This window comes from Nymphalis io, chromosome 10 (assembly GCF_905147045.1).
Source record: "Nymphalis io chromosome 10, ilAglIoxx1.1, whole genome shotgun sequence".
In the NCBI taxonomy this organism is placed as follows: Eukaryota; Metazoa; Arthropoda; class Insecta; order Lepidoptera; family Nymphalidae; genus Nymphalis; species Nymphalis io.
In genome coordinates, this window is record NC_065897.1 from 13,222,888 (window position 1) to 13,236,746 (window position 13,859).

Consider the following 13,859-nt stretch of genomic DNA (forward strand, 5'->3'; position numbering starts at 1 on the left):
TAATCAAAAGGTAGAGTAAACTGTCTCTATTTAATACCTCTTAACATTGCATAATTGTATATGGCCGTAAACAGAAGTACTTGACATATATGTACATATACTAGCAGTACATTGGTGTTATTAATCTAACCTAATATAATAGAGCTAAATGGCTGTTTTCTTGTTTGATCGTGGTAATCTTTAGAACTATAATGATTTGAAAAAATGTTTTGTCCTTTGATTGCCCAATTCTCGAGAAAGGGTAGGTATATAACATCACGCTACGGTCAACGGGGCGGAGCAGACGCAGCTGGTCAAAAATATAGGACCAATGCACTCGGTCATCGCAAAAATAATTTGATTTTGATTTATCTAACGATGACTTCTTATCTTGTCACCATTTTGTTGAATAATAAGAGGAAAAACACTTTATAAAAGTTTAAAGTGATTCCAGTATAGCTTTTATTCAAAGATAGAAATGATTTATAAAACAAAATGGCTTACCTCTTGTTTTTTTGGTCTTTGTCTTATGACGTTTGTCTTGAAACCTATACGCCGTATTTTGTAACAGAATCAGGATGCCCGAAGGATTGAAGATTTCACAAAGCGTGTCGCCGGCAACCAGGGCTGGTGCGGGTGACATCTCGGAGCGGGAATTGAGCAGGGAGCGGTGCAACTTTACCACTCCTCCTGCGTAAGATTTTATATTATTTTTTAATCCATTTGAGAGGACATAAGAATAGTTAGGTAATGTTATTTGTTGTTGGGTAGATTGCATCATCGCACGATATTACAGCCAGACTTCATGCACTCGTGGGTATAGGCCTCATAAAAGATGGACTTAATAAACTTTTTGTGTCCATGTGATCAGAAACCTGGACACCAATTATTATAATAAACGAATTGTCCTTCATGATTGTTTTACGAAAAAACTTTTAAGTTTTAATATTTGACTATAAATAGATACTTAATGTATGTAAACTAGTACCTTTGTGCTTCTTAATTAAAGAAGTATGTATAAAAAAACAGTTTCGAGCAGCTAGCCCGATATCAAAATTCAACATAGATTTATCAAACAAATGAACACCTGTTTTATAAATATACTATCTATTGCAAGTTAAATTCTTGTTTGGAATGCAGGTAAATCTTCATTGGTAATTTCGATCCTGCTCAAGCCGTGATCGTTGTCGCTTATAACTTGTTTCATTTATTCCATTAATGTGGTGCAGGATATCTAAGAAGAGCCGTATGCACGTTATTACTGTCTTATATAAACTGATTTAACAATGAACATGCCACGAAAAACACTGTAATAATTTTGAAAGAAAATGATTACGTTGAATAATTTTTGTTGTTATTATTTAAACGATGTACATACCGCTCTACTTTATAGAAAAATATACACGAACAGAACTAAGAGACGGCTCAGATATAACTAAATTTGTAATACAAATGAGAGAGTCTTAAGTATGTTTATTTAATTCCCTTCAACTGTCCGAAGAGTGATCACACTCGCTACTCATAACATTGTGATGTTATTATTTTGTTGTATGTTTTCCTCGCGTATACCTCATCTAAATCCACGTAAGCTAGGACCACGTCATGGGGAACCTGTGTAGTCATTAAAATCGATCGGAGCAAAATATGAGGTAAATTATTATAAAAGTATTAAAGTGCACGTGAGTTTAATAATTTAAGGAAAAACTTACATATAATGAATAAAATATGCTATACTTATATTTGTGTATGATGTGACTACATTATTTAAACTTAAAAAACACAATAATCACTTCCAATTTATTTATGTAACATACAGACACAGAGTAACAACACCACATTCGAATAAAATGTTTTCGTTTAAATTAACCACACGCAAATATATTAGTCTGTTGACATTAAAAAAAACTTTATTCATGGCAGGTAATAAAATAATGTAAATTTAAAACTATCACTCGATTAGTAATATTTATTGTAAATATTCTACTAAGAAGTTTAATTGCAAGAAACTTAATTACAAGTAGGTACTCTTTTTCATGAATCGCAGTACACATAGATGCACGTTTTAAATGGATGAATTATTATGTTTCGTAATCATTTATATGTATTCGTAAATAAATAGCGTAGAGCATTATAATACAGATATCATTGTGAATTCAAAGCATCATAACTACAAGTTGATTGTTAAAAACAAGCAAGATCTTATACAGATTCAGTTATTTTTCATTCATTATATCATTAGTTCTACGTTTCGATAGCACAATAGTAGTTCACACTTGTCTTGTACGTAGTGATTACCGTATATCATATTTATAAAGGATAAGTATATAGAAGGCGTCGCTAATGATTTTTACTTGTACAACTACTATTGCCGTGGAGTACCGGCTTAGAATAGTACTCCCCCAATCTCATCCCGTGTGTGTCGTAAGAGGTGACTGAGGGACGGGGAAAAGGGGGGATGGGCAGCAGCGTCCCCCCTCCCATAAACATCTTACCCCCTTACTGCGCTCGCCAACACGCCTGCCCAGCGCGGCGAGTATGGGCAAACCCCTCCCTTAATGGCAGATGCGCCCAAAAAAAGGCCCCCAGTTACCGGCAAGCCCGCTAGGCCCGACCAAGGTAGCGGTCGCGGTATCGGCAGGGCAGGGGGTGCTAAGAATCACCGGTTCACGGCAGGCTACCGTATAAAACGACTGAACATGGCAACGTATAATGGACGCTCGATGAGGCTGGACCATCACCTCGCCGAATTAGAAGTAGAGTTAAGTCATATAAACTGGCATATACTGGGGTTATCTGAAGTCCGAAGACAGGGGGAGGATACGATAACTCTAGAGTCCGGTAACTTACTCTACTTCCGCGAAGGTGATAACCTCTCCCAGGGTGGTGTCGGTTTTCTATACAAAAAGGATCTCATTAGCAGCATTGTGGAAATCAGTAGTGTGTCGAACCGGGTAGCGTACCTTGTCCTAAAACTTTCCGACAGGTACTCCCTGAAGGTCGTACAGGTATATGCGCCAACTTCGACATACTCTGATGATGTGGTCGAAGCGATGTATGAGGATATCGCAAAGGCCCTCAACGACACCTCGAAGGCCCACTACAATGTTGTTATGGGAGACTTTAATGCTAAAGTGGGAGTACAAGATAGCGGTGAATCGAAAGTCGGACCTTACGGCTTGGGCTGCAGAAATCACAGGGGGCAAATGCTGGTAAACTTTCTCGAAGCGCAGGGGCTTTTTTTGATGAATTCTTTCTTTCAAAAGAAGCCTCAGAGGAGGTGGACCTGGCGAAGCCCCGGTAACGTGACAAGGAACGAGATAGTCTTTATCATTTCGAATAAAAGGCACATATTTAGAGATGTTTCAGTGATCAACAGGTTTAATACCGGAAGTGATCACCGCTTGGTTCGAGGCACTCTAAATATCAACTTAAAAGCCGAAAGATCGAGAATGATGAGGTCTACTCTCCGACCTACCATGCTCCAAGCTGCTCAAGGCTCCGAAAAGTTCCAAATGGAACTTCAAAATCAATTCACCGCGTTGGAAACCATAAGCAGTATTGATGAGAGAACCGACACGCTGGTCAAAATACTGCAAAACACATCCCGCAAGTGTTTTCCGCCACAGAGAAGAGACAACGCACCAAAACTCTCTGCTGAGACACTCGAGCCATGAGCTCGTGAAAACGACGAGAACTACCATCGTTTTTGTCAGATAAGGCCTTAAACCGAACAATAAAAACGCTGACGCGACGCGATCTCCGACCCTCCAATACCCGTGCCATCAAGGCTGCGATTGAGCAAAATCGGGGATCGAAAGTGTTCGCTCGCAAGTTTGGGAGGCCGCGTCTGACAAAACTTAAAACTGAAAATGGTGGGGTCGTTACCTCTAGGCCTGAGATTATCGGAGAAGTAGAGAGGTTTTATGGGCAGTTGTTCTCTTCAAGATCGGATAAACCCGTGGGAATCAGTATTGATGACCAGCGCGCCCCTCTTATGCGCCATTACTCCGAGGAGCTCCCGGTCGTTGACCAAGGAGAGATTAGGGCGGCTCTAGAACAGCTTAAAAACAACAAAGCTCCGGGAGATGACGGAACCACAACAGAGTTGCTTAAGGCAGGCGGGACTCCGGTCCTGAAAGAGCTAGCAAGCCTCTTTAATTCCGTCATCCAACATGGCAAGACCCCGGAAACGTGGAGCGGGAGTGAGGTGGTACTGTTTTTCAAGAAAGGTGATAAAACCCTCTTGAAAAGCTACAGACCAATCTCCCTCCTGAGTCACGTGTATAAGCTGTTCTCAAGAGTCGTCACGAACCGTCTCGCCAGACGACTTGACGAGTTCCAGCCTCCAGAGCAAGCCGGCTTTCGATCAGGCTACAGCACCGTGGACCACATCCATACTGTTCGGCAGATTGTGCAGAAGACCGAAGAGTACAATCAGCCGCTGTGTATGGCATTTGTGGACTACGAGAAAGCCTTCGACTCCATCGAAACCTGGGCAGTGCTCGACTCATTGCAGAGATGTCATATCGATTGGAGATATATCGAGGTACTGAGATGTCTGTACAACGCCGCTACAATGACTGTCCACATCCAGGACTGTAAGACGAAGGCGATTCAACTGCGCAGAGGGGTGAGACAGGGGGATGTAATATCCCCGAAACTGTTCACCAACGCGTTGGAAGACGTTTTCAAAACGCTGGATTGGACTAGATATGGAGTCAATGTAAACGGCGAGTACATCTCACACCTTCGATTTGCCGACGATATCGTCATCATAGCAGAGTCGCTGGAACAACTCACCGAAATGCTGCGTAGCCTAGGCGAGTCTTCCCGGTGTGTCGGTCTCGGTATGAACTTGGACAAGACCAAGGTCATGTTCAATAGGCATGTCGTGCCGGGACCGATATACGTCGAGGGGAAACCTCTCGAAGTTGTTAGTGAATATACCTACCTAGGACAGATAATACAAGTCGGTAGGAACAACTTCGAGAAGGAAGCCGATCGAAGAATTCGCTTGGGATGGGCAGCATTTGGCAACCTTCGTCAAGTCCTCAAGTCGTCTATACCGCAACGTTTGAAGACGAAAGTCTTCAACATTGGTTGAAGTCGTCGTCAGTCGTCTTACCTGCCATGACATACGGTGCCGAAACGTGGACACTAACTGCGGGAGTAGTCCACAAATTCAAAGTCGCTCAGCTTGCTATGGAGCGAGCTATGCTCGGAGTATCTTTGAAGGATAAGATCAGAAATGAGATTATCCGGAAAAGAACCGGAGTCACCGACATAGCTTGCAAAATTAGCAGGCTGAAGTGGCAGTGGGCTGGTCACGTATGTCGTAGGACCGATGGCCGTTGGAGCAGACGAGTCCTAGAGTGGAGACCGCGAATCGGCAAGCGCAGCGTAGGGCGCCCTCCAGCCAGGTGGACCGACGACCTTAAGAAGGTGGCGGGCACCAACTGGATGCGGAAGGCGGAGGACAGGGAGCTTTGGCGCACCTTGGGAGAGGCCTATGTTCAGCAGTGGACAACGATTGGCTGTTGATTTGATTGATTGATTGACAACTACTATTGATGGATATTATACGTACAAAACAATTCGAACAAATAATAATATACACAGACTATACAATATATTTTTTAACGTATTTCGTAACGTATAGTGTTATATATAACACACTTTTGAATACTTCGCATCGTTATTTTTGGTGGTTGACTATTTAGTAGTATTTAGTAGGTAGGTACATCGTAATGCTCGTGCATATTCTTTCTTTCTCTCACTCTACCGTCTTGGATTGAGATCCACTTACTTAATTCGCTAAGCCCAACATAATCATTATTAAGCCCCAAAAAACAAGTGCTTTACATAGTCGATAATTTGTTTCTCATTTTTATAAAAAGAGCTAAAAAAATAGCTTAGAATACGTAAGCTATTTTTTTCGAATCAGGTTAAAGGAAGTTTGAGTTGATACTCTCATATTATTTTTATTCAGACGTGTCCAGAGAACCCTTCATAAAAAGCAGTTGTTTTCGACGCCCGTCAATAAATTTACGGCCAAGAACACAGCACCTAGTACCAATTTAGCGAGGATACGCAGTTGTCTTGACGAATACCACCAGACCCCCGCCCGGCCAGCGAAGATAGGCCCAAAAGCTGTTTCTATGGAAGACTTGACTCCCACCAAAAAGGTCAAAAGGTAATTATTACATTCTTAAAACGTTTGCGTTTTAAGATATGAAGGTGTTTTTGTGTTATGGTGCAGTGTAATATAATATGGTTATATATTCATTCACTTTATGAATTACAATTAATTATGTCCAAAAATGTCATCTCAAAAAGTAGGCTATTTTAAACTCTCAGTTTTTGGTCAGTTCTTCTCGATACTGTAATTCACATGATGACTAATTTTGGTATCTTGTGATCATAATAATATTGGATTTATATAATTTTCCTGTGGGTTGACTAACGTTGACAACGCACAGTTGTACACATGAAGACCGACGACTTTAATGACGCTTCGTTTGCTATTTGGCCGTTGGTAAATAAAGAAAAACATATTACATTCGATCAGGAATGTTGGCCACCTAGCTATACTGAAGTCTCCTGGGTTGCACGGTATCGATGAAGAGCAGGCCGCTGCAAGGATCAGTAAATTCATGCTTGTCGTGTCGTGGAGAAGGCGTCGTGAAGAAATACGGTGCGTGCGAAAAACGTTGGAATTTCAGGTATTTATTTTTGTAATTAATATCACACAGTGAACTTAAACTTATGAAGTCATTATTTTTTAAAAGAAATAGATTATAATATATTATCAACATGTGTAACATTTTTTATTTATTTTATTTCGTGATTATTTAATCATATCAATCATAAATAAATCAAAAGTAGGTAAATTCAAATCGTACGATTTTTTATTTACATTTTAAATTAATTTTTTTTTATGTAGTAGGTACGTTTTTTTGTCTTTTTTGATTGTAGGTGAGCTGCTCGGAACGGCTGCGTATTCAGGTGGTAGCGCTCAAATCTCTACTGGACACTGATAATGCAAAGGTGCGGCTCGCGATAAGAGAGTTGGAGAGACTTAAACAGTTGTTAAAAGAAAAAGACCTGGAGAAAGCCATTTTGGAGAAGGTAATTAATTAAACGTAACAGTAAAATGTGATTTTTTATTTCAAATGGGTAGGCATGCTGTTAAATGAAACAATTACTACTGAGTATGAGTTAAACGGTCAAACATTGAAATGTAATTTTATTTTTTATGAATATAATAATACTGAAAATAGACGAGAAAACCTTCAATTGATCTGCCACAATGCTAAATTTCAATTGATCACGTCCGCCAGTTTGAGCTCAGTGGCGAGAGTAGCATACAACCTTTTGACATGTTTATTATAATTTCACTCGTACTTATGATATATTTTGTTATTTATAGGAAAAAAACGCATTAGAGCAAGATGTTTGTGCGGCAGAAGATCGGGCGTCTGAAATTAGCGTCGGTAAATAAATTACAAAACAACGTTGTTCTTATTCAAATTATTCCCAGGTAAATTATATCTTTATCGTAAGTCATCGCGAGTACGATTAAATCCGATAACCTAATTATAGTGCCGTTTTTATTAAAAATTAAAAAAGTAACTTTAAACTAACGTCCCTAACAGTAAAGGGCAACACCGACATAATACTAGGTAATAATAATAATGTAATGTCCTCCAGACCGATTGCGGTAACGGCGGCCAATCTCAAGAGAGATTAGCCAACTACGCAGGAGATATTATAGTGCACAAGTGTGTGCGCAAACACAGGTGCACTTTCTATTCCATTACTCTCATAATCTGATGGGACGGCAATCCGACAGGACCGAAAAAAGTTCAGGCCCAGGACCAACGGCTTCACGCGCTTTCCGAGGCACGGGAGTGTTCAAACTTTCGTACTTCGGGCTGCTACTGACAATTTTCTACCAGAAAAACCCAATAACTTTTTATTGGCCCGACCTGGGAGTCGAACCCGGGACCTCCGGGTCTGCGGCCTTATTTCGAGGCACTAGACCGACGAGACAGTCAACACTAGGTATGGTAACGTCCTGAGGAGTAAGAAAACGCTAAAGTATACAGTGGCTCCTGCACAGGCTGGCGGAGCTGTCGCGGCGAGCTGGAGCACGCGCGCGCCGCCGCCGCGAGCTCGGAGCGCGCGCTGGCGGCCGAGCGCGCCGCCCGCGACCGCGCGCGACACCGGGTGACTGCTTTGGTGTTACGAGGGCGGAGCGTGTCGCCGGCACGTTCACGTCTCGCATGGAGGCCTGCACTCCGTGTGACGAAAGCTAACTTACGAGACTATCCCGATACCGATGCAGACCTTGCGGTCTTAAGTAGCTTTGCTACGATAAATACAAATAACGATACGGATACGATTAATAAATAATTGAATATAAATTTATTTGTCGCTAGCATCTATAATTATCCGAATTCTTCTGTCATATTAGATAGCCACACTAGAAGACGATTTATCGCATCAAGAAGCGTTACTGTCGGCGAGCGAAGCACAGATCACGGTATTACGTAATGACATCAACAGCAGGCAGAAGCACCTTGACCAGGCTCGAGAAGAATTACGACTCGAACGAGAGTTAGTTTCCGTTTCTATTCAAAGATTAGTAAAATAAAATTTAAATTTATGGTTTGCTGTATAATTTCCAATCTGACGCACTGGTTTGACCACTAGGCTATAATTAATAAGTAAGTTATGTTAATGTCAAAATAAAAACTTTGATTACGGACATTTTTTATTCAAACTATTAATTCACAGAACACATGAGCAATGCGCTCGCGAGTGCTCGGCGCTGAGCACTCGGGTGGCGCTGAGCGCTCTGGAGAAGAGCGCACTGTGCGGCGAAATAGAGCAGATGCGAGTTGAGCTTGTGCGACTCGAGCGGGAGCTGAAGAACACGCGCGAGCAGCTTGACTGGTGGCCGAGACCGCTAACCAAGTAAGATAAAACTTGTTAACAAAAAACGTTGTTTTTTATATAATTATGAAATCCAGACAATCTTTATTTAGATAAAATAATACCTCGTTTATTTTTTTTATTTTATGACTAACCACTTACCACTGGCAAGGCATTGACTATTCCGTCAAAACGCTACCAATCATGAGATCTTAAATTTGTGCCTGCAATCAAGTGTGAGCCAATAATGGGCAGCAGAATAAGTAATCTTGTATTTATGCTAGTAAATTATTTTCGCCCGATGAATGCCATTGAATGATACTGCCCAAACTGGTTTATGCCTTTGTACTGGCTTTTGCCTTTTTTCCTAATAGTAGGACTCTTTCTTACTAAGAGTATATACCACATTCAAATTTAGTATTCCATTCAAAAAAAATTGAACTACGTCACAGACATTTAAAGTCATGTAAATAAGACAAATATATAAGACTAGTCATAAGATTAGAAACATGAGGAACTCAAAGTCAAATACGTCTACCATGTAAGGATGCTCGGAGTTGCTCGAACTTGGATGCGCCGCCCTATGTCAGTCTCCGACGCAGTAGTATGGAGCCTTATTCCAGCTAGACACGGATGTTAATAGAATAGAAATCGATTTAAATTAATTGTGTTCTAATTTGGGTGATTTAAAAATCTCTATTAAAATAAACGAAGTAAATTAAAGGTTTAAAAATAGAAATAAATTATAGGATATATCATCAGATATTTAAAATATGAATAATGTTTAAATATATACTTTGATGCGTTAACGTTCTAATAACTGTAAAATCTTTTGGTACGTGTTTTATTTTTATCTGTTATATCATTTTGCGCGGGAAAGTATTTAATAGAGTAAAAGTTTTAAAAGTTAAAAATTTCATATTTTCTAACAAATAAATTATATTGACAATTGTTTATTGAATATAATATTTTTGAATAATAATGTTGATGATTTGGTAAGTATATATTTGTTACTTAGTGTATTAGAAATAATTTATTGTTATTATGAATTGTGTAATAATTATATTAATTATTAACTTTTTTGATCGGTAAGTATTGTTAATTGTTATTAAGGATTTGTTGTTACTATAGTAAAATAAATACCTAACTATTTTTATTAAAATAATCTGTTTTATTTAATTCGCATAGTACCGAGTCATATTAAATTCTATGTTTGTTGTAATTGAGAGAAATATTCGACTTTGCTCGAATGCGGGTTGGTAGAGACACATGAGTTTGCTGATGACGATACTTTCTATCGCCGAGCACGAGATGAATTATAAACACAATTGAGTAAATGAAAACTAAACTGGCCAGGGCTTGAACACTCAATCTATGTTTTAGGATTCACGTGCAACTGGACCGACTGGTTATAATATTCAGATTAGAAATTTTGCATTGAATGTTGTAATAACAGATTTTGATTTATGTTTTAAAAAAAAACAGTACAATGTGAATGAAATATTTTTGTTGCTACTGGGATATAGCCGGACATCAAAGGAACGTTTGAGTGAAAAAGGATTGCCAGGTAACTAAAATAAAAAAATAAGTAGCTTAATAACCGTGACAGTTCAATTTTGACGTAGATTTTACGTGACACGGTAGAGTAAGATTATATTTTGTTCAAGTAACGTAGAAACACGACAGAAAATCGTGAAAAAAAAGATGATAGTATTATGAATATATCCAATCAGTAAAAAAAAAAAAATTGTCTGTGTTTGATTGCTTTTTTAATAAAAAACATATGTATGTTTGTGAATATCTAAAATAACAGCGCATTTATGTTAGTTTTCATATCGAGTCGTAGCTTAGTGATTTATGGTTTCTTGATACTGAACTTAGATACATTTCAAATGATATGACGGGCCGGTTAGCGGAGTTGGTAGATACTTGCCTTTCTCGCCGAAGGTTGTGGGTTCGATTCCCACCCAGGACAGGCATGATTTGTGTGCATGAACATGTTTGTTAGTTCTGAATCTGGGTGTACTTATATAAGTATGTATTTACACAAGAAAAGTAGTATATGTAGTATATCAGTTGTCTGGTTTCCATAGTAAAAGCTCTGCTTAGTTTGGGATCAGATGGCCGTGTGTCATTAAGGATATTTCGCACTGACATCGGAGACGCCAATGATCAATATATTGTAATCCAATAATTATTATATACAATTGGGGAACTAAAATTAAAACAACATTTCGTCATTTTCTTTAATCGTTCAGTCTTACATTAAAATTCAACAATCTACTTCAAAATATCAACATTTGCAATGATTTCTCTATGACTACAACTGAAAAAAAGAGAGTATATAGGCCTTACACACGGGTTGTGCTGGAATGAGCTTTCATTCGTCTAATGAGAAAAATTAAATTATTTAAGACTTATAAATTGTCATATGATTCAACTATCAAAATATTTAAACCACAATATAACAAATAATAATCTTTTAATAACATTATAGTAACGGTGTCATTATTTAAAGAAAAAAAAAACATCAGATGATCGTACACAGAATGTTTAAATTTATATTGGGATTTGATAAAATATTATTTGACGGCTTAAACAAGGTCGATAAAAAGTTACTTTTTGTAAATAATATAAAATGCATTTCAATTAGAACAAATAAATAGTTATTAATAATGATTGATTCTTAATACATTAGTAACATGAATAATTTCCGCTTCGCCCAACATATTTAATATCTCCTTATATAAGATCCCAAGATAAACTTACGACCATTATTACCAGATTACACAGGGTTAGTAAGTCTTTTATGGGACAATATATACGCTTTTACAACAGGATCCCAGAAACTTTCAAAAATACTCAATTGTGAAATTTAAAAGAATCGTTAAGGAACGCTTGTGTGCTAAAGGATATTACACAACCAAACTTTAAATGATTGCACACCTTGGGAATGAAACGATCACCTCCAGGTTATTTAAAATTAAAAAAAAAATGTATATATAATTCGGCTATTGTTGTATATTACTTATTGTAAAGGATGAGATATTTAAAAAAAAACAAACTCGCTGAGTTTCTTTCGCCGGTTCCTCTCAGATTTGAGGCATTTATTTCTGAACCAAGTTAGATTTATGACAATCAATAAGTAAATATAACGATTCTATATTGAATAAGATTTTTGCCTTTGACTTTGAATACAGTTTAAGAGGTAAATATTCATATATTGTACGCAGTGCTGTTGTAAAGCTATAATTGTTATTCTTATCTAAACACTCTAGGCATAGTCATAGTTTCACGTTCATGTTTTTTTTTTTTATAGAATAGGAAGGCGGACGAGTATATGGGCCACGTGATGGTAAGTGGTCACCAACACCCTTAGACATTAGCATTGTAAGATATGTCAACCATCGCTTACAGGGCCAATGCGCCACCAACTTTGGGAACTAAGATTTTATGTCCCTTGTGTCTGTAATTACACTGGCTCACTCACCCTTCAAACCGGAACACAACAATATCAAGTAATGCTGTTTTGCGGTAGAATGTCTGATGAGTGGGTGGTACCTACCCAGACGAGCTTGCAAGAAGCCCTACCACCAGTATAATCAAACATGGAATATTAATCAACTCTGGCTGAACACTAGTTGCCCGGTTATAACACCATGTAACACTAATAACTTATCCTTTAACATTCTTATCACTTCCCGCTTCATTTACAAATGCCTCTGTCTACGTATTTCTGTCTCTGTCACACATAATACGCAAGTAATTATATTAGTTATATAGAAAATAATAAGAAAACAAATTTATATATACCCAAAAAATAAATAATTAAAGATGCATTCACGATGACTAGTTTAAGATCACACAACAATAACAAATATATATGTATAGCATTATTATTAGGCCACACTAGTATATAATAAGAGCACGTTGTGGAAATCATTTAATTATATCTAAGAACACTTGTTTCTGTTGATGACTTACTTGATTAATAAAATATAATTTTAATTTACTACATACACACATATCGTATAGAATTATTTATAATGTATACTTTTGCAATAAAATCGTATTTAGACCAAGCGAGACTTACTTTAATCGTAATATAAACATATGTCATTTCTTCTTATTGCCTCTTTTTCTAATCTATCAAATATACTACATAGGAAATAGATAACAAAGTCGACTTGGAAGGAAGTTTTAATTGTTCCACTAGTAAGCCCTGAGGTGATTTATATTTATAGGCCAATTTATACTCTCGAAACATCACAAGCAAAAAAATATATATTAGAATGATATTTTAAAGAAACTATTTCTACTTTTCAAAATGATTTTCGCAAATATCGGTTCGCAATGTACAAATAAAGATACTTAATTTTTTCCACTAAAGTTGACTCTCGTAATTCTCGTTGTACCGATTTCATGAAAACAGAGTCAGGAATCCATTTGAAAATTTTAATGGTTCTGAAAAAATACGGTTTATGGTTCTCTTGCTGGTTGAAATGGTCAGATTATTTCCATTTGTGGCCTTAACCAGTGTCCCACAAGGAACCCATTTTATTCAACATATGACGTATGTAGGTATTTGGCCAATTTTCCAAGTTTTATTTGTTTGCGATCTGATATTTGTCAAACGCTTAATGACATAATCCTTAGTGTAATAATGACAAGGAATGTTTTTGTCTAGAAATATCTCAAATTCAATACGTAAGAAAATTGTCCAATGCAAATTACAATAACTTTTTTCACTCACATTGATACCATTCGTAGGAACGGCTGTCTGTCGGCGTGTCATACATTGGAACAATAAACATCTACATCCTTCTAATCAACGGAAATAAGCTAGTATCATACATAATCCTGATTTACATATTATTATATTGTGACAAAAAATTCATTAAGTTATATACGGAAGCCAGTTTGTTAAGCTATTTACAAAACGT

At 37.6% G+C, this 13,859-nt stretch overlaps 1 protein-coding gene across 2 annotated transcripts in view; it reads right to left on the reverse strand.

The window, feature by feature from the left end:
• The window catches only part of LOC126771444 (embryonic polarity protein dorsal), a 48,187-nt gene extending 46,718 nt beyond the window's left edge, over nucleotides 1–1,469 (reverse strand). Inside the window, exons 1-2 of one of the 2 annotated variants that reach the window (XM_050491329.1) lie at nucleotides 1,358–1,455; nucleotides 484–669 (exon numbers count right to left, since the gene is read on the reverse strand). In XM_050491329.1, the coding sequence (XP_050347286.1) occupies nucleotides 484–622 (139 nt within the window). In that variant the 5' untranslated portion in view covers nucleotides 623–669; nucleotides 1,358–1,455. Of the gene's footprint in view, nucleotides 1–483; nucleotides 670–1,357 lie in introns of both variants that reach the window. The other variant, XM_050491322.1, reaches the window with a different exon arrangement.
• Between the last annotated feature and the right edge of the window lie 12,390 nt (nucleotides 1,470–13,859).